Raw genomic sequence first — 21483 nt, 5'->3', positions numbered from 1 at the left:
TCTTAATAAGTCAGGCTAGAGGTTTACCAATTTCATTAACCTCAAAAACCCAGTTTTTTGTTATTATTAATTTTTCTCTGTTGTTCTCTGTTGCCTATATCACTGATGCTATGCTAAGTCACTTCAGTCGTTTCCGACTCTCTGCGACCCCATAGACGGCAGCCCACCAGGCTCCCCCGTCCCTGGGATTCTCCAGGCAAGAACACTGGAGTGGGCTGCCATTTCCTTCTCCAATGCATGAAAGTGAAAAGTGAAAGTGAAGTCGCTCAGTCGTGTCCGATTCTTAGCGACCCCATGGATTGCAGCCTACCAGGCTCCTCTGTCCATGGGATTTTCCAGGCAAGAGTACTGGAGTGGGGTACCATTGCCTTCTCTGATATCACTGATACATTCTCATTTTAAATATTTTCTTCCTTTTAATTTCTTTGGACTTCAGTTAGTTTTCTTTTTCTAATTTCTTAAAATAGAAACCAATCTTCATCAATTTGAAATGTTCTTTCTTTTCTATTCAGTATTTTGGTGTTATGGAATTTTACTGTATGTATAACTTTAAAAAAAATTTAAGCTAGATAAAAGAAATAAGTACATTATAAATTAGAAAGGAAACAAATTATTGTAAAAAAAATAAAAAAAGGAAACTGTACCTGATCATCATTTTCATCTGAAAACGTTATTGATGTCAGCTTGTAGTTATTCTTCAATAAAAATTCATTGACTAAGAAGTTTAGAGCTCTCTTTTCAAGAGGTTTGATTGGCTCCTAGAGACAGAGAGAAGATGGAAACAGTACTGTAAGTCTTCTGCTTTCAATACTTGTGCTTCCATTTCACATGGAAGATACTTTTAGATCTGTCATTCACCCACCTGAATTTCAGGACTTGATTTGTAATTTTTTCGTTCCTGTAAAGGAACTTCATGTTCTGGTGGAAGAAAATACAAATAATATTATACTCTTTTACATTTTAAAATATCTCAGCTACTTCTACATTGTCAAAGTAGAAAAAGTCTCAAAAAAGTTGTATGTACACCACCTGCAGCCTTTGTCAGGTTGGCTCGGAGGGCCTGAATGGTCTCCTTGGCTTTCCGTAGTTCAAACTCCAGGACTGGACAGGGATTTGGAATAAACACACACAGGCATCCAACCAAGAAAAGGGAAACAAAAATAAAAAATAAAAAGCAAGGATGGGTATGGAAAAAAAATACAATTTGTATTGAAAACAGAAAGCATGCAATCTTTATGAAACTTGTGAACGCATGCAGCAGAGTTGATTTGCAAGCAAACTGGTGAATGTTTTCCATCGTTTTAGAATACAGGGGACTACTGATCACATGTTCTAGCTGTCTGACAAGGAACAGCTCTATTTAAAAATAAAATCTATGGCAGACTCTCATTTAGGCAAATAAAAACCTTGGGTGTTGTGCTTCACTCAGTCTAGGTAGGAAATGGAATGGAATGTTTCCAGGTGACATAATTTAGGGGAAAAGACAAAACTCAGATGAAGTTCAGCAAATACAGTTAAAGAAAATCTTAGGATTAAAAAAAAGTATTTATCTAGAATAATGTTTTAAATCAACATACAGAAACAGTGAATATATTCTTTCATTAAGATGTTGAAGAAGTATGTTTTAAGTATCTTACAAATGTGGGATGTCTATCAATTTTTCTACAAACAAGTATATATCTTCTGTAAACAAGCACAGATATGTTAAATACATATCTAAAAAAAGTTTCAAGGGATTTATTTTAGGTTTCATTTAAAGCCAAAGAATAGACATACGTTTGTTTTTTAAGTTACAATTAAAATCATTCTAAAGCAAATGATTGTGTGCAATTCTAATAAGGGTGTAGTTATCTAAGGATACTGAATAAAATTAAGTAGAATTTCAAAGTTTCTGACAACTCTTCAAATAGATATTTGTTCACATTAAGAGGTACTAATGAAACTTAAAGATTCCTCCTGTTACTGCAGACTCTAATACAATAAACATGAATATTGAGGAAACATTTTAATGAGCTTTTTGAAATGTTTCATCATGAATAAGATTTAACTATGTCTTTACTGGGCATTTTCTTTAAAATATATAAATACTGCTTTGAAGAAAAAAGTATTGGAGGGAAAAGTCATTTCTGTGAAGTAAAGCTCTGAGAAAATTAAGTGACCTTTGTCACAACTGGATACTAAAAAAATTATTATCTAAATAGTTCTGCATAAAGATGAGTAAATTTAAAACTTTAGAGATGCAACTTTTTCCTGATTGACTAATAAACAGAAAAAAGAAGATGGCAAATGAAATGCTATCAGAGACAACAAAGCTATAAAAATATATGGAAAAAATAGAATTCACTCAGTTTGCACATTTTCCTTAAAAACTTAAGATGTAACTGAATCACATCTAGTACATGAAGGCCAATTATTTTGATGCACAGAATCTCACTGCAGCAACATGAAAGCACAGTAAAAATCAGATGACGTGTATATGACTTTTTTTTTTTGGTCGTCAGCAATGCTGATCTGCAAACATTTCTGTGCAACAAAGTAGAAACATTTTCCCTAAAAATTACACTTCTGGAAACTCTTAGAGTTTGTATTTAAAGTCAGACTGCACAGATTCGATGTGTAAGGTAAGTACAGAATAGACTTACTTTTCTTCTATTTCAAAATTCTAGGTTTTGATTTAAAAACACTTCATTATACCATAAGCAAAGTAAGTACACATATCATACTTTCAGTATCACTTACAATTTACTAAGACATATTACAGAACAATTGCAGATCAGAAATGCCCTGTACCAGAATGATAGAATATGAAAAAAAACAAAAACAAAAACAAACAAAAATTGGTTAAAACACAAACTTTGGGGGGGGAGGAAACAACTCAATTCAACTGGTGAATGTTTAGGTGACCAAGAAGCAAAACAATGAATGATCAAGGCACAGAAAGCCAGAAAAACCCATGTCAGACGGCAAGAATTTATATTTTTATGCACATCTACACATACATTGCCAAATGCCATTAGAAGTTACCACTGCTTTTAAAGCTAGTGCTTATCAAAATGAACTCACTCTGCTGCATGTTTCTTAATATATAATACAGGCTTTAAAAGACAAAGGCATATCTTTGAAGCTACAGCACATCTCTATAAAGGCACAGTATGATCGAATAATTGCAGTTATGGGAAAAGTTTTCCATGAAAGGTCTGAACAGATATATTTACACACATATGAATTTGCTACTTCTTTATTAAAAGATATTGGATTAAAACTCAAGACTTATTACTTTGTAAAGCAATATATTATACCAAACGACCTCCAAGTAGTTTTCAAACATTATAATTCTTCATAAGAATGTCTGAAGAAGTGAATACTTTTAAAACACACTGTAGGAACCAGCTACCAGCCTGCTCACTGCACCACCCCAGCCTCTACTAGCCCAACACTGCTGAATACCATTTTAGTGGAACTAAAGTAACAACTGCAAAGATATAGGTATACTGTAATACTGCATATTATAATCTTACCAAAATAATTAATGACTAAGTCAGTGTCAGCCTCTCTCGATTGGCCGAAACAGTTATTTCTCAATCAAGGTTGGATAATACTGGTATTGTATCAGTGGTACTAGATCAGGCACTTATGACTTGGGATATATGCAAGTGTGTATCACTACTATCTTAAAATATTTGTTAAGTCTTAGTTCTTTTGGCACAAAACTCAAAATAATGGTGCTCTATAAACATCTGTTCATTTAGAGATCTTTTCCTCATTAAAGGAACACCTGCATAGACTTATAACCAGATTTTTATATTTAGCAAAATGATGATGAAAATCATCACATACATACATGTATATATCACACACACACACACACACACACACATATGTCAGATAAACAGTTTATTAATGGTTGGAGCAGACTCACATTTGCATCATGGGGCAATGGACTCAAAACCTGTGTTATCTATAAACTCCTTCTGCCCAAGACTGGTACAGGAACATCAAAAAGAGATTTTTGTTCTTTCTCAGTAAGGTTTACATGTGATCCAATGACAGATGACATGGTAACTATCTCTTCTCAATTACTGGCCTTTCAATTAGTTTCTAAGTTACTATCAATGGTTAGTCAAGAGACAAAAATCTCTTTGGAAATGGGAATTGTGATTAATTGAAATTTTCAGCCACACATCTCACAATTGATTCAACAACAGGCTATGGTACAAGAGCCCTAAGAGTCTAAAGGTTATTTTCTTGGAATAACATGTATTTTCTTCCTTTTCCCAGTGAAGATGAAAGACTGCATCCATTCATTCATTTATACTGAAGTATCACTGACTCATAATATTGTGTTCGTTTCAGGTGTATAGCATAGTCATTCCATTTTTTGTAGCCTATATCTCATTATAGGTTATTACAAGATATTAGATATAAACTTTTGGGCTATGAAGTAAATCCTCGTTGCTTATCTATTTTACGTTTAGTAGTTCGTATCTATTACTCCTATACTCCTAACCTGTCCCATCCCCCTCTCTCTCTCCGCTTTGGAGAACCACAGGTTTGTTTCCTATGTCTGTAAGTCTATTTCTGTTTTATACATAGATTCACTGGTATTATTGTTAGATTCCACATATAAATGATATCACATACTATTTGTCTTTCTCAAGACTGCATGTATTTATATATTAGCATTATATAGTAAGCAAAAATTATTTTATTTTCCCAAACTTAGAGAAAGAGTATAATCTATCTTTAAATTAAAAATACAAGGTCAAAACTACCAACTATTTAAAATTTTCATTCTTAATTATGTTTGGTTATAGTATTTTGCTTAGTTATAACATCTTGCTTTTACATCCATGTTTCCCCTAATTAAAAATACTAGCATACCTAATAACAAGAATAACGATGAACCTCTTAAATTTGACTTTAGGTTTTCAAATAAAAATTAGAGGAATGAAAATAATTACATGGTCTATTTCTGGGTTGAAGTTTTCTTCAAATACATAACCATTTGAACAATAATACAATATATAAAACTAAATATATTTGGTTCAGTTCAGTTCAGTCGTTCATTCGTGTCCGACTCTTTGCGACCCCATGAACCGAAGCACGCCAGGCCTCCCTTTCCATCACCAACTCCCAGAGTCCACGCAAACCCATGTCCGTTGAGTCGGTGAGGCCATCCAACCATCTCATCCTCTGTCGTCCCCTTCTCCTCCTGCCCTCAATCTTTCCCAGCATCAGGGTCTTTTCAAATGAGTCATTAGTTTCAAATACACTAATATACCATGTATTTAACACTTAATAAATAACATATAACATCCAACATTTACTATATAATTAAATATAACATAATACCACTTAACAAATGATGTAATTAGGAGGATAAGTCCTAAAATTATTTAAATAATTCCCATTTGATTTGCTAATTTTCAGATATTACTGATGTGATTTGCTCTTTCGACACAGCTCTTTACTAACCATTGGCAGTAACTTAGAAGCTAATTGAAAGACCAGTAATTGAGAAGAGATTATTACCGTGTCATCTGTCAACTAACAATGCTTACAGCTAAACCATGGCAACTGGGGCGGCAGCTGCTCTGGAGTCTGGCAGTGGCCGCCCCACTGACGCTGCTGTTGTTCTCACTGCGCATCCTCTCTGCGACGCTGCTGAACTCAAAATGATTACAGCATTTTCCCCCTTATATCATGTAATACTGTTTGAGATTTTTAAACATTCAATAGCGCTTTTCTCAAGCAAGAAATGAAAAGCACATCATGGAATGTCATTTTACATAGGTCAAACTTAATCCTTCACTTTAAGAGGTGGCATATGGTATGTTCAGTCATGGGCTCTGCTGCTGGGCTATCTACATTTGAGTCTTAGCTCTGCCACTAAAGTCTTAAGACTCTCTGAGTGCCTCAGTTTCTTAGGGAGTGGAAGATGAGGATAATTCTATAACTTAATGAGTTAAGATACATTTACAAAGTGTTCAGAAAAGAGCAAGTGCTATATAAAAATTAGCGCTCAATAGCACTCATCTTTATTCATGATGACTAGAACAGGCAAATATATGGCAGGTTTTAACAACCTTGTTCCAGTAAAGGGAAAAAAAATTCAACAGGGTTGATGAAGAGAGGAAGCCACAGTGTGGATGTTCCCTGACCCCAAAGGGCCCTCGCAGGCTCCACTTGTCTCATGTGGCATCTTTCCTACATCAGGTGTGCCCACCACCCCAGCGGGGAAAAATGCCTAACTGAGGGTGGCTTCCCGTCTCTCTCAGAGTCAACGTCCCGTGAAAACCACAATTCCTATAAAGACATTCAGGAACTACTTCAATAACTAACAGTCACAGCCTGAAGCACCAGAAAGGTGCCAGTCCCTTGACACCTGAGGAGCCAGAGCTTCTATACTGGTAAATTCAGGGTGGACCCCCAGAAGAATCCAACTGGCCTCATCTGATGAGGGCAGAATACAGAGGGTACAAATTGGTCTTCTGAAGTCCCTACAGATCCAATGGCGATGCCAAAAAGGCAAAACTGGTGGGAAAGTGGAGAGGGGAAGGAGACTGGAATGAGGAACCAAGCAACTAAAAAGGATGCTGCTCTTCTTTTTGGAATGGGCAAAGTCCAGGAAGCCCTGAGTGGACCAAGTATTAACCTTTATTTTCAGGATCACAGGAAAGTCAAATGAAGTTTCTAGAGGGACGCAGTGGCAGCCACGGAGAATCCAAGAAATGAAGACAAAGTTTTGATAACCAATCAGCATGGAAGTATTTAAACCAATTTTTAACCATCAGCAGAGTTGCATTGGTATATACCATGTAAATGGAGAAGGTAAAGGCACCCCACTCCAGTACTCTTGCCTAGAAAATCCCATGGATGGAGGAGCCTGGTAGGCTGCAGTCCATGGGGTTGCTACGAGTCAGACGCGACTGAGCAACTTCACTTTCACTTTCATGCATTGGAGAAGGAAATGGCAACCCACTCCAGTGTTCTTGCCTGGAGAATCCCAGGGACGGCAGAGCCTGGTGGGCTGCCGTCTATGGGGTTGCACAGAGTAGGACACGACTGAAGTGACTTAGCAGTAGCAGCAGCATACCATGTAAATATTACTTAGCCCTGGTCTGGAGGATAAAAGGAAAGAGGAGAGCAAGGTCCAAATAACTTTGCACTAAACCATGGCTGACTTACACCAGTTTTATAACTATATGGCTGTAAACTGTTAGATGGAAGCAGAACTCAGTAGTTGCGGGCACACGTAACCAAAAACTCAGAGCATCATTAGAAAGAGCAGTTGGGGGTTGCTGAACATTCAGGAATGCTCCCTGAAGCCAATAAATTAGTAACATAACTTTGTATGATAACTATCTAATTCTATTCATATACTGAACTGTATAGAAGGAAAAGAATTTTTCAAGTCATTTCATTATTTCTGGAATGTCAAAAACATCCAAATCTGTCTTTAGACTCTTACCTGCCACTCTCTCATCTGTTTCCCTGTTACCATCATCTGAATATCTTGCAAAGTCTAAAGAATCAAGGGTACTGATGCTCCCAGCTCGATCTGTAATAAATCAAAAACAGAAAAAAAAAAAAAAAAAAAGAAGAAGAATTAAACAGCTTTTTATTTAACTGCCAAAATAAGCACCTGGATATCAATTAATTACCTATGATTTTTTTCTCCAGTTAATAAACTATGATTCTAAGGTGTAGGAATTCTATTACAACTGTAAGGTAAAAATGCTCATACTAATTAAAGTACTTTGAAGTAACTCGAGTTTCCCTGCCCAGATCTCTAACTCCCGAACAAGACACACGCAGGGTATAATGCAAGCAGCCTAGCTAAGGACAACAGAACTGCAAACAATTTGGATTTTATTCCAAGTCCAATGGAAAAACAACAGAAACACATACATTTTTAGAAACTGGCTGCTGTAAGGAAAGTGGTTTTCAGAGAGACCAGCTCAGAGGCTATTATGTAAATCAACTATACTCCATTAAAAAATAAAAATTAAAAAAGAGAGGCTACTAGAGTCATGTAAGGGATTTCCAGGTGGCATTAGTGGTAAAAAAGAACAACAACAACAAAAAACAAACCTGATTGCCAATACAAGAGACATAGAGACTTGGGTTTGATCCCTGGGTCAGGAATATCCCCTGAGGAAGCCATGGCAACCCACTCCAGTATTCTTGCCTGGAGAATCCCACGGACAGAGGAACCTGTGGGCTACTGTCCACAGGGTCGCAAAGAGTCGGACACAACTGAACTGACTTAGCACAGCATACAGTTACAGAGGCGTGTAGGTGAGAGATGATCAGATCTGGCCTAGAATAGAGGTACTAGAAATGTGAGAAGTGGGCAGATTTGGGTTATTTTTTGGAGTAAAACATGTCCTGGTATTGAATTGAATGTAGGTTTAAGTAAAAGAGAGAAAACAAGGTGATTCCTGAAGACTCCATTTATTGAATTTGTAATATGAGATGCAAAAGATGAGTGCAGGGGCTTTAGGAGGTCTGTGTTGTACGTGCGGGGAGGGTACAGAGTGTTCTTAGCTTTAGGCAGATTTGTAAGTGTCTCTAAACAGAAAAATACACTGTAAAAATTCTCACTTGAAGGAAGAAATCAAAGCTGACACTTATTAAGAAAGATGTACCTAGCTAATGCAAAGACGGGACAACAGGTCAACTCTTCATTTAGTCATGCTACACACAGAGTGCTTACTGCTCTAAGGAACAGATTATCTGTTTAGAAAGCACTATCTGGGCAATAAATGCAGATCACAGAAATATAGATTTGAAATCCACATATGGCTCCCCCACCTCCTTTTAAAACAATCAGTATATGCCAATAATTGAAATGGTTGACTTTTCAAATAGAATTATGCTATTATCAATGTACCTCTTTTCTTTAAATTCCTATTAAGGTGAACTGTGTACTCTTCTGAAAACACAGTGCTTGTATTCAGAGAAGCATTTAATTTCTCTGCACTTTAATTATATCTGATAAATAACAACTTACTATTAACTTTTGTTGTAAGATGGTATAAACAAATAACAGGGAATCAAGTACACATCAAATCATTAGAGCATAATTTATTTAAGCATAAACCAAGAAATATCAAATAACAGTATTTACTATAGAAATCTCAAAAGTTCATATTAAAATGGGGTGAAATTAGGAATATTACTTAGCAATAAAAAAACTACTGATATATGCCACATGACTGAATTTCAGTGCTTTATGATGAATGAGAGAATCTTATACAGAATACACACTGTGTAATTTCATTTACATGAAGTTTTAGAATAGACAGGAGTAATTTATGGTAGAAACAATCATTATAGTGGTCCTTGGAGCGGCGGCTGAGTGACTGGGAAGAGGCGTGAGGGGCCTTTCTGGGGTGACACTAGCTGACGGGAGGCTGGGTCATCACAAGTCATTCATGTGTTGAAGCTCATCAAATAGTACACTTGAGACACATATTTCACTGTCTTTAAATTTGCCTCACAGGAAAAAAAGGTGAATTCTAAACATTGAGCTCGAGTCAGTGATAGGCATGCTGAAATATTTAGAGGGAAGTATGCCGGAGAAGGCAATGGCACCCCACTCCAGTACTCTTGCCTGGAAAATCCCGTGGACAAAGAACCTGGTGGGCCGCAGTCCATGGGGTCGCTAAGAGTCGGACAAGACTCAGCAACTTCACTTTCACTTTTCACTTTCACGCGTTGGAGAAGGAAATGGCAACCCACTCCAGTGTTCTTGCCTGGAGAATCCCAGGGACGGGGGAGCCTTGTGGGCTGCCATCCATGGGGTCGCACAGAGTCGGACACGACTGAAGCGACTTAGCAGCAGCAGCAGCATACCGGTATTGAAAAGCTTCTCCGGTAGCTCAGTCGGTAAAGAACCTGCCTGCAGTGCAGAAAACCTGGGTTTGATTCCTAGGTCGGGAAGATCCACTGAAGAAGGAAATGGCAATCCACTCCAGTATTCTCGCCTGGAGAATCCCATGGACAGAGGGGCCTGGCAGGTGATAGCCAATGTGGTTCCAAGAGTCGGACACGACTCAGCAACTAAACCACCACCAATACTGATATCTGCAACTTAATTTGGAATGCACAAAAAAATAAGATGAACTTTCAGATGGGTAGAGGATCAGAGAGTTGTATAAACTGGAGATAAAACAATCATAGTAAAAATTTAATTGCATAATCGAGGTGGTAGATAAAGCAATCACAGTAAAAATTTAATTGCATAATCAAGGTGTTAGATATCAGCTGTAAAAATTTTTTCCCACCTTTCTTAAGTTTGGAAATTTTCAAAAAAAATGTTGGAAAAAAACTGGATATACAAAGGGGACCAGAAAAACTCACATTTAAGTTAAGTCCAGGATCCACTGACTCCTAGAATTTAATAACTGAAGTTGTAATACTGGGAAATAGCTATGATTTCTTATTGTCTTAAATGACAAAATAAATAATTTTGTTTTACTTCTACTGTTTGAAATGGAACCAAAGTTAGACAATGTGTCACAAAAAAAAAGGAAATAAATTTCAAAATATAATGGATAAACCTCATAAGGCTTTTTACTTATACATCTTTTAAACAAGTAAAAGTACAAAATGCTTGACTGGAATAGACCACTGACCTATGAATACATCTGCCTAGTAAATAACTAATATTATAAAATGGTGTCCTCAGATCATTATATGTATACTACCTCAAATTTCCTGTTGTTTTTTTAATAATGACTTTTCTCCAATGATTTGTACCATACTGAAAATAAGAGCTCTTTCCTCCAATTATATAAATACACATACTATAAATAATTATAAAAATAGAGGTACATAGAAAAGTAGATAAACCATTCCAATCTTACTAAGATTAAAACATGATCAGAGATTATTAATTTTCCCCCCAGAATTTCTAGATATTCTTTTCTGAACTCTTTTCCCCTTGTGTAAGTACACATATGCATTTCTGCAAAAACAGAATGGATACTTGCATCTTTGTAACTTGCTTTTTAAAAATGAAGATCATGTAGTGAGATTTTGCCATATTGATAAGGCGATGGATACACATTGCTTAGACCGCTTTCTAAATTAAGTAAGCACAGCAATCTGAGTTCCATCCACAGTATACAATAGCAGTTGTCAATGTTTGGTATTATTATTTTTAATCTCACCAATTTAACATATACTATAAAGTTGTCTTATTTAATTATGCATTTATACCTGGTGAACTTGAACATTCTTTTAAAGATATGATGGCCATCTACCTTTTTCGGGTGTATGTGTGCAAATTTTCTGTTCACTTTCTTTGATCATGTAACTAGCATCCAGATTTTCCTGGTAAGTTGTTTTGCAGTTACTGCCCTGATCAGAAACTCCTCTTGAGGACTAGTCCCTCTGCTCACACTCAGAAGCATGTTTTAGCTCCTCACTAGCTCGTCTCATGCCTCCAATCTGTGTGTTAACACATGTACACCCAGTAGGATAAATCTCTATCAACCAGCATTCTGGTGGCAGTGTAGCAGACCTCACTGTTTATTCCTGAGTTTCATGAATGGTGAAGTATGATGTTGGTTGTTGATTTCAGATACATATATTTCTACATGTTAAGTATCTAATGTTAGTTTTCTAAGTATTTCTTTCTCTTTCTGGTATTTTCAGTCAGACATACAGGCCTACTAGGTTAGAGCCTATTTGATCATCATACATTATTTCTCCACTAAACTATTTCTCCAGAAGTTTGTAATAGGAAAGAGTCTTTGGGGAAAGCAAATGCAGCTTAATTTCTGTCTTGGTATTATTATGACCATTGAGAAATATATTCTTTTTCTTTTTAGTTCCAGGCCAACAATTTTATATTCTCCAAGGAAAAAAAACTTTAACATCTTTTAAACTACAATAACATTAATGTCATAAAAGTAAAAGCAATCTCCCAATGTATTAAAATATATGCCATGTCAGAAAATAATTAGGTATGGAAGAAAGTAATTTCAACTTTGATGGAGTTAACCTATAACAGTTTGTATATAAAATATACTTTGGAATTTAATACTAATAGGTAAGATTTATCAGTTTTTCCAGTAGTCATATATGGATGTGAGAGTTAAGACTATAAAGAAAGCTGAGCGCCAAAGAATTGATGCTTTTGAACTGTGATGTTGGAGAAGATTCTTGAGAGTCCCTTGGACAGCAAGGAGATCCAACCAGTCCATCCTAAAGGAAATCAGACCTGAATATTCATTGGAAGGACTGATGCTGAAGCTGAAACTCCAATACTTTGGCCACCTGATGTGAAGAACTGACTCACTGGAAAAGACCCTGATGCTGGGAAAGATTGAGGGCAGGAGGAGAAGGGGACAACGGAGGACAAGATGGTTGGATGGCAACAGCGACTTGATGGACATGAGTTTGAGCAAGCTCTGGGAGTTGGTGATGGACAGGGAAGCCTGGCAAGCTGCAGTCCATGGGGTTGCAAAGAGTCAGACACGACTGAGCGACTGAACCGAACTGAGGTAAGATTATAGCTTCTAGATAAATAAGTTTCTTTGGATTCAACCAGAATTCTTTTCCAGGGCAAGCACATACCTTTCCAAATACTCTGATATAAAAGAGGAAGAGTTTGGAAAAACTGGCCTCTTTTCTTAAGAAAGAAGCTATTACCCCTTTTTAATATACAGTATACCACAAAGCATTTCTTCAAATTCCAAGATTGTGTAACTTCTTAGTAATTCACTTTGTAACTCAGAAACTGAATGATCAGGGACTTCCGTCATAGCTGGCAAACCAGTAAAACCTGTATGTAAGTTTCAGTAGGCCTGAAAACTAAAACCATTAGACACAGTGTAACTACAGGGCATGCAGACTGATTTTATAAATTACTGTATGAGAGTAGTCTTATTTATATACATTTAATCTTTTAGTACTGATGACAGAATGTATTCTTACAATAGCTAAAAAAATTAGTTTCAGACTCTTGAAAAGCTATCTTTTATAGAAATTAGATATCAATAGCACTGTAAAAGAAAACTGTATCAGAAAAATTGATCAGCTCCTGACTGGTAAAGTGCATTGGTTAATTCAGTGAACGTTCAGTGAACAACTACTGTGTACCAGGTTAATAACAGGAAAATACAATAAAGAATTAAAGAATAATTTTTAAAGACTATAGATATAACTGATTCTGAAGAACAGACTTAAAATTTCTGAATACTTCTCTCTATACTGTTTAAATTTTTTACAATTAATACTTTTTGTAATATGGGCATTTTATAATTAAAAAGTCATTAAAATACCCAATTTACAATTAATGGATTTAAAGAAAAATAATGTCAAGCAATTAGATTTAAATTTCAATTTGCTTAGTAAAGATCATTTACTGAACTACACCTGTGTCATGGGTTAGGGTTAAAGCAAAGAAAGAAGTATATAGTTTATAAATTCAGTAATAGATAACAAATTTACCTTAAAAATAATTATATCTAAATTTGAGGTCATACATAAACACTCTATTATCCATTTAAATTAAAAAATGGATCTTAGAAATTTGTCAGTGGCAAAATTTACATTTAGATTTCCTGATCTTCAGTTCTTCTCTAACATGGGGACTCATTTCACTGGCCCCTATCAGCCCAACCCCTCATCTTGACTAATAAAAAAACAGAGCTGTGTATTCATTCAGTGTATATTTACTAATCCATGGTGTGGAGTAGAAAGATAAAAATTAAGTAAGACTTGGCTCTAGCCTTAAGTAAGCTTATAAACCACTGGAATTCAGTCAGGCACACAGTTAATAACAATACAAGTAGACTATGTTAAAGGTTAAGCAAATTAACCTTTGTGAGAAGCTCGGGGTATAATTGAAGTCTCCCAGCTTCCAGTTCACTGTCTTTTCTTTGTCACAAGATTTCACTGAGTTAAACATCAAATTAAAAGACTTACACTTAGGAACAGGCGAACACTGAAACTTTATTGACAAACTATTCACTAAAGGTAAAGTTTCTATAATGAGAGATGACTTGACCATATGAACAGCTGTCAGGTAAAGAGGAGGGTTATTATTAACAGCATTATCTATTATTATATTTAACACTTTCTGACCACTTATTCCCTAACAGAAGCAGTAGATATTAAGAAGAGGTGGCAGGAATACACAGAAGAACTGTACAAACAGGATCTTCACGACCAAGATAATCACGATGGTGTGATCACTCACCTAGAGCCAGACAACCTGGAATGTGAAGTAAAGTGGGCCTTAGAAAGCATCACTATGAACAAAGCTAGTGGGGGTGATGGAATTCCAGTTGAGCTATTTCAAATCCTGAAAGATGATGCTGTGAAAGTGCTGCACTCAATATGCCAGCACATTTGGAAAACTCAGCAGTGGCCACAGGACTGGAAAAGGTCAGTTTTCATTCTAATCCCAAAGAAAGACAATGCCAAAGAATGCTCAAACTACCGCACAATTGCACTCATCTCACACGCTAGTAAAGTAATGCTTAAAATTCTCCAAGCCAGGCTTCAGCAGTACGTGAACCGTGAACTCCCAGATGTTCAAGCTGGTTTTAGGAAAAGCTGAGGAACCAGAGATCAAATTGCCAACATCCGCTGGATCATCGAAAAAGCAAGAGAGTTCCAGAAAAACATCTATTTCTACTTTACTGACTATGCCAAAGCCTTTGACTGTGTGGATCACAATAAACTGTGGAAAATTCTGAAAGAGATGGGAATACCAGACCACCTGACCTGCCTCTTGAGAAATCTGTATGCAGGTCAGGAAGCAATACTTAGAACTGGGAATCGAACAGACTGGTTCCAAATAGGAAAAGGAGTACATCAAGGCCGTATATTGTCACCCTGCTTATTTAACTTTTATGCAGAGTACATCATGAGAAACGCTGGGCTGGAAGAAGCACGAGCTGGAATCAAGATTGCCAGGAGAAATATCAATAACCTCAGATATGCAGATGACACCATCCTTATGGCAAACTAAAGAGGAACTAAAAAGCCTCTTCATGAAAGTGAAAGTGGAGAGTGAAAAAGTTGGCTTAAAACTCAACATTCAGAAAACGAAGATCATGGCATATGGTCCCATCACTTCATGGGAAATAGATGGGGAAACAGTGGAAACAGTGTCAGACTTTATTTTTCTGGGCTCCAAAATCACTGCAGATGGTGACTGCAGCCATGAAATTAAAAGACGCTTCCTCCTTGGAAGGAAAGTTATGACCAATCTAGATAGCATATTGAAAAGCAGAGACATTACTTTGCCAACAAAGGTCCGTCTAGTCAAGGCTGTTATGGTTTTCCCAGTGGTCATGTATGGATGCGAGAGTTGGACTGTGAAGAAGGCTGAGAGCCGAAGAATTGATGCTTTTGAACTGTGGTGTTGGAGAAGACTCTTGAGAGTCCCTTGGACTGCAAGGAGATCCAACCAGTCCATTCTGAAGATAAGCCCTAGGATTTCTTTGGAAGGACTGATGCTAAAGCTGAAACTCCAATACTTTGGCCACCTCCTGCGAAGAGTTGACTTATTGGAAAAGACTCTGATGCTGGGAGGGACTGGGGGCAGGAGGAGAAGGGGACAACAGAGGATGAGATGGCTGGATGGCATTACTGACTCGATGGACGTGAGTCTCAGTGAACTCTGGGAGTTGGTGATGGACAGGGAGGCCTGGCGTGCTGCGATTCATGGGGTCACAAAGAGTCAGACACGACTGAGCGACTGAACTGAACTGAACTGACCACTTATTCTGTGCCAGATATTTTTCACAGATAAACAGGAGCTGTTACCTTCTGTATTTTGGATACAGAATAAGGATAAAGAGACTATCCTAGACTCATGCAACTGGGAAGGAGCAGAGTAGAAATATGAATTCAAGCCCTCTGACTCCAAAGCCTGTGCTCTAAACCATTAGTTTTCTTGGGCAACATGTGAAAGCTTGCAGGCTCACATCTACTAGATACCAGCCAAGTTGGGCTTGATACTGTGAATGATCTCAGTAAGGTCAACCTGGACTCAACTTTCCTCAGGCTACAGAGGGAAAAGCTAATTTTACAAGGAATATTCCAAAGTTACATATTTAAAAGATCCCAATACCTAAAGATCATCTTTTTAACATACCATCTACATTTATTTAAAGGCTTATTTGTCAGGCACAATATTAGGCACTGGTGACAAAAAGATAAATAAAATACGGTCTCTTCTCTATATTCATGCTAAATAAATATTTATGAACTGCCTACTTTAGGCACTTGTGCCAGGTGTGAAAGAAGACAAAGATATATGAGACAGGAACTCCAACAAACACCTTAAAAAAAGTCTAGTCAGCGAGAAGAGCAGCCTACAAAAACAAGAGCAGCAGCATCACAGTCACACGTTTCATGTAATTCCATGAGACAAAACAAACACACACAAGTTCAGAGGATTTAGAGACCAGTATGAGGAAGGAAGATTAACTGGACCTTCTCTTAAAGATAAACAGAATCTGGAAAGCAGAAAAGAATGATGGAGGAAAAGAACATGAAGAGAAGGAAAAATAATATGGAGAAGAGCACTGAGACAAGAATATACAAAGCAAGTTCAAGACACACTAAGTAAACGACGTGAGTGCAACAAAGGGCTGCATATGGCAGCGTGGATGAAAACACGGGAACGAACAGAATTACAGGGGGACTTTATGAGGCATATTTACAATAAACTATTACAAAGTCATTTTCATCATATACTGTGCAAAAATGGGAAAAATTCAATTCCTAAACAGATTTGTAAAATTTTTTTTCTGCAATATATAATTCTGCTAATAAAAAAGCGTTCAAAAAAACTGTCTTGGATGAGAGCAATTTTAAAAGGTTTTAGCTAGAGTGACATGAACAAACTGCTTTTCAAATCAATTAAGGATGGAGGAGCTGATCAAAGGCACAGGAAGCAGCGCTAAGGTAAAGCTGAGGGTCCAGATGAGAGCTAAGGCCTGAACTAGGGCGGCACACAAGCACGGGGCTGACGGAGGGTTGGAAAGAGCACAGGGAACAGGGTGACAGCACCCGAGCAGCAGCAGCCACCTCATCAGGACCGGCTGGTTTCAGAAACGAATGAACATCACTTCTGACTGCTGAGGAAATCTGGAAGAAGGTTACACCCATGATGGCAACCGTGGTCCCCCCTCCTCGAGGCTTAGTCATCTTCCAGGACTAGACCAGAACCTGAGATGTAACCATGCACCAAAGCCTCGGGACTGAAAAAAAAGAGGACGTACTAGTCCAACTCTGTGGATTTCCATAGGTGAATTTCATTCAGCAAATGATTACTCTCCTTTGTCTTGGTGTGGTGCTACAGTTTACCATTTTATTTGTTAAATGATCAATATTATCTACCTGACCTGCCCTCTGCATTAAAATGACTAGCTACTCTGAGTCAGTAAGATATACTCTGAATGGGTTACTAAGATACTTTGCCTGATCACATACTAAAATGACTCAAGAACATTTGCTTAACTGTGCTTTAAAATGGACAAAACAGCAGTTGTGTTGCAATGGAAAGAATGAAAACCTGGAAGCTGATGATCTGGCTTGGAATCCCAGTCTTGCCACTTAAGACATGATACGTAGTAAAATACCAAAGGGCACACAAATAAAAGGTTAGCCCATCTTCACCAGCCACCATCACCCTATGGGTCACCAATCATTGCTTAGACTCTTCTGTACGTATCCTTTCAGAAATACGCTAGGCATAGACCAGTTTCTCCCTTTTTGTAGGTCAATGGAAACAATTCACAATATTGCCTGCATCCTAACTTGTTCAACTTGTAATGTATCTTCTGTCATTCCACATCAGCGCATACAGATCACTCTGCTTTAATTAGCTGATCCCCCCGTTGGATATTCAGGTTGTTTTAAAACTTTGACACCTTTACTTGAACGTAGAAGATATGAAAAAAATCTAGGTTCAATAATTTTGATGCAAACGAGCTTGTCTTTAATAAAATATGGAATGGAACTGGACACTAAGGAACATGCATTTTTAAAATGTGCTTGATACCACCAAATTACTCTCAAAAGAGTGTCCTACCAAGAATATATAAGTATACATCTTACTTTCCAACCTTTGTATTATATGTATTTTGATCAAAACTACACTCAGAAGACAACATTGTTTACAGACAAAAGAAAAAAAAACAAAAACTTGTTAGGAAGAGTTCAGTCAGTGAGCCTGTAGACTCAAAAACCCACGTATCAATACAAGCTACCTATTTGTTACAGACATCTTATTAGAAGGTTCAAGAGGCAAAAATCAGTATTCTTACTACTGTAACTTACCACAATGCAAATATTAAACATTAAGAACATAATAAAATATGACTAAGAGATTTTGGTGATACATTCGTTACTCTCATCATCTCATCTTATACTCTCTGGACATTTCTCCTTACTCATACATCCATTCTCCACGCCGCCTATCCCCCAACACACACACACACACACACACACACACACGCTTTATTCCTTACAGTGATTGTACAGAATGCCTATAATCAGGAACTACTCTTGAATAAAAAAATTAGAAGCTTTTAAGGCTGCTGCTACACACTTCTCCAATGGTGGTACTATTTCTGCACATATATACAGAATATTTACAAGACTCCCCATACAGTGTAATGTGCAGGGCAATACTCTGCAATACTTATTAGAGTGCAATAAGAAGCTATTGTTGTAATTCTGTCTGCTTGAAACATGTCAAATGTATCCTAAAAGAGATCTTTGTCAACATGATAGTAAGAATTATCAACTGAGTCTCAAAATTTCCCTTCCAAATAAAACTGACCTTCACGATAAAATAGCAATAGGAGACTGAGAACAGAGAAGCTGGTACACAGGCACCAATAATCTGTGAGCAAAGAACGACATTTTTCGCTACTGTCTTGTACAGGAGACAGGGATCAAGACCATCCCTGTGGAGAAGAAATGCAAAAAAACAAAATGGCTGTCTGCGGAGGCCTTACAAATACCTGTGAAAAGAAGAGAAGCGAAAAGCAAAGGAGAAAAGGAAAGATATAAACATCTGAATGCAGAGTTCCAAAGAACAGCAAGGAGAAATAAGGAAGCCTTCCTCAGCAATCAATGCAAAGAAATAGAGGAAAACAACAGAATGGGAAAGACTAGAGATCTCTTCAAGAAAATTAGGGATACCAAGGGAACATTTCATGCAAAGATGGGCTCAATAAAGGACAGCAATGGTATGGACCTAACAGAGGCAGAAGATATTAAGAAGAGGTGGCAAGAATACACAGAAGAACTGTACAAAAAAGATCTTCATGACCCAGATAATCATGATGGTGTGATCGCTCATCTAGAGCCAGACATTCTGGAATGTGAAGTCAAGTGGGCCTCAGAAAGCATCACTATGAACAAAGCTAGTGGAGGTGATGGAATTCCAGTTGAGCTATTTCAAATCCTGAAAGATGATGCTGTGAAAGTGCTGCACTCAATATGCCAGCACATTTGGAAAACTCAGCAGTGGCCACAGGACTGGAAAAGGTCAGTTTTCATTCTAATCCCAAAGAAAGGCAATGTCAAAGAATGCTCAAACTACCGCACAACTGCACTCATCTCACACGCTAGTAAAGTAATGCTCAAAATTCTCCAAGCCAGGCTTCAGCAGTACGTGAACCGTGAACTTCCAGATGTTCAAGCTGGTTTTAGGAAAGGCTGAGGAACCAGAGATCAAATTGCCAACATCCGCCGGATCATCGAAAAAGCAAGAGAGTTCCAGAAAAACATCTATTTCTGCTTTACTGACTATGCCAAAGCCTTTGACTGTGTGGATCACAATAAACTGTGGAAAATTCTGAAAGAGATGGGAATACCAGACCACCTGATCTGCCTCTTGAGAAACCTATATGCAGGTCAGGAAGCAACACTTAGAACTGGGCATCGAACAACAGACTGGTTCCAAATAGGAAAAGGAGTATGTCAAGGCTGTATATTCTCACCCTGCTTATTTAACTTTTATGCAGAGTACATCATGAGAAACACTGGGCTGGAAGAAGCACAAGCTGGAATCAAGATTTCCGGGAGAAATCTAAATAACCTCAGACATGCAGATGACACTGCCCTTATGGCAGAAAAGTGAAGAGGAACTAAAAAGCCTCTTGATGAAAGTGAAAGTGGAGAGTGAAAATTTTGGCTTAAAGCTCAACATTCAGAAAATGCAGATCATGGCATACGGTCCCATCACTTCATGGGAAATAGATGGGGAAACAGTGGAAACAGTGTCAGACTTTATTTTTCTGGGCTCCAAAATCACTGCAGATGGTGATTGCAGCCATGAAATTAAAAGACGCTTACTCCTTGAAAGGAAAGTTATGACCAACCTAGATAGCATATTCAAAAGCAGAGACATTACTTTGCCAACAAGGGTCCGTCTAGTCAAAGCTATGGTTTTTCCAGTGGTCATGTATGGATGTGAGAGTTGGACTGTGAAGAAAGCTGAGCGCCGAAGAATTGATGCTTTTGAACTGTGGTGTTGGAGAAGACTCTTGAGAGTCCCTTGGACTGCAAGGAGGTCCAACCAGTCCATCCTAAAGGAGATCAGTCCTGGGTGTTCACTGGAAGGACTGATGCTAAAGCTGAAACTCCAATACTTTGGCCACCTCATGAGAAGAGCTGACTCATTGGAAAAGACCCTGATGCTGGGAGGGATTGGGGGCAGGAGGAGAAGGGGACAACAGAGGATGAGATGGCTGGATGGCATCACCGACTTGATGGACTTGAGTTTGGGTGAACTCTGGGAGTTGGTGATGGGCAGGGAGGCCTGGCGTGCTGCAATTCATGGTGTCCCAAAGAGTCGGACACAACTGAGCGACTGAACTGAACTGAACTGTGCAAATTTAATAGATGATACAAGACAGATATTCAATATAAGGCAACAAAAAAGGCAGACATGTACCAAACACATATGCAGAAATAACTTAACGATGCAGAATATATTCTTTGTGTTCATATACCAGAGTGAAGATGATGTTCGTATTTCACATCACTAGAAACACGAAACTCGGTGTACACTGCATAGTTATAGGATTTGGTGTCAATTAATGGCAGAACACTGGAGCTGTAATTCCCATTACAATGTTTCTTGTTTTGCTAGAATTTATTACATGCAAAATTTGACAAAAATACCTTAAATTGACTCAAAAAAGAAAAGTGCAAAGTACACCATCATATAGCTACCACGTGATATGAACAATGGCTAACATTTTGCAAAATTTAAAAAGAAATACCTTGAAGTTCACGTCCCTAATGTTTCCTTGGAGAAGGCAATGGCACCCCACTCCAGTACTCTTGCCTGGAAAATCCCATGGACGGAGGAGCCTGGTAGGCCGCAGTCCATGAGGTCGCGAAGAGTCAGGCACGACTGAGCGACTTCACTTTTACTTTTTACTTTCATGCATTGCAGAAGGAAATGGCAACCCACTCTAGTGTTCT

General features: G+C 37.8%; 1 protein-coding gene across 7 annotated transcripts in view; it reads right to left on the bottom strand.

Annotated features, from left to right (window-relative positions):
- RELCH (RAB11 binding and LisH domain, coiled-coil and HEAT repeat containing) overlaps nt 1-21483 on the bottom strand; it is a 112990-nt gene that overhangs the window by 79393 nt on the left and 12114 nt on the right. For all 7 annotated transcript variants that reach the window (XR_008706810.1, XR_008706811.1, XM_055559570.1 and 4 more), the window contains exons 2-5: nt 7472-7561; nt 1030-1101; nt 863-918; nt 645-758 (exon numbers count right to left, since the gene is read on the bottom strand). Coding sequence is in view for 5 of the 7 variants with exons in the window: in XM_055559570.1 (XP_055415545.1) it covers nt 645-758; nt 863-918; nt 1030-1101; nt 7472-7561 (332 nt within the window). In the remaining 2 variants the exon portion in view is untranslated. The remainder of the gene's footprint in view (nt 1-644; nt 759-862; nt 919-1029; nt 1102-7471; nt 7562-21483) is intronic.

Source organism: Bubalus kerabau, chromosome 21, assembly GCF_029407905.1.
Source record: "Bubalus kerabau isolate K-KA32 ecotype Philippines breed swamp buffalo chromosome 21, PCC_UOA_SB_1v2, whole genome shotgun sequence".
NCBI lineage: Eukaryota > Metazoa > Chordata > Mammalia > Artiodactyla > Bovidae > Bubalus > Bubalus kerabau.
Note: the sequence above shows the minus strand (reverse complement) of the source record. Positions and strands in the feature narration are given on the sequence as shown.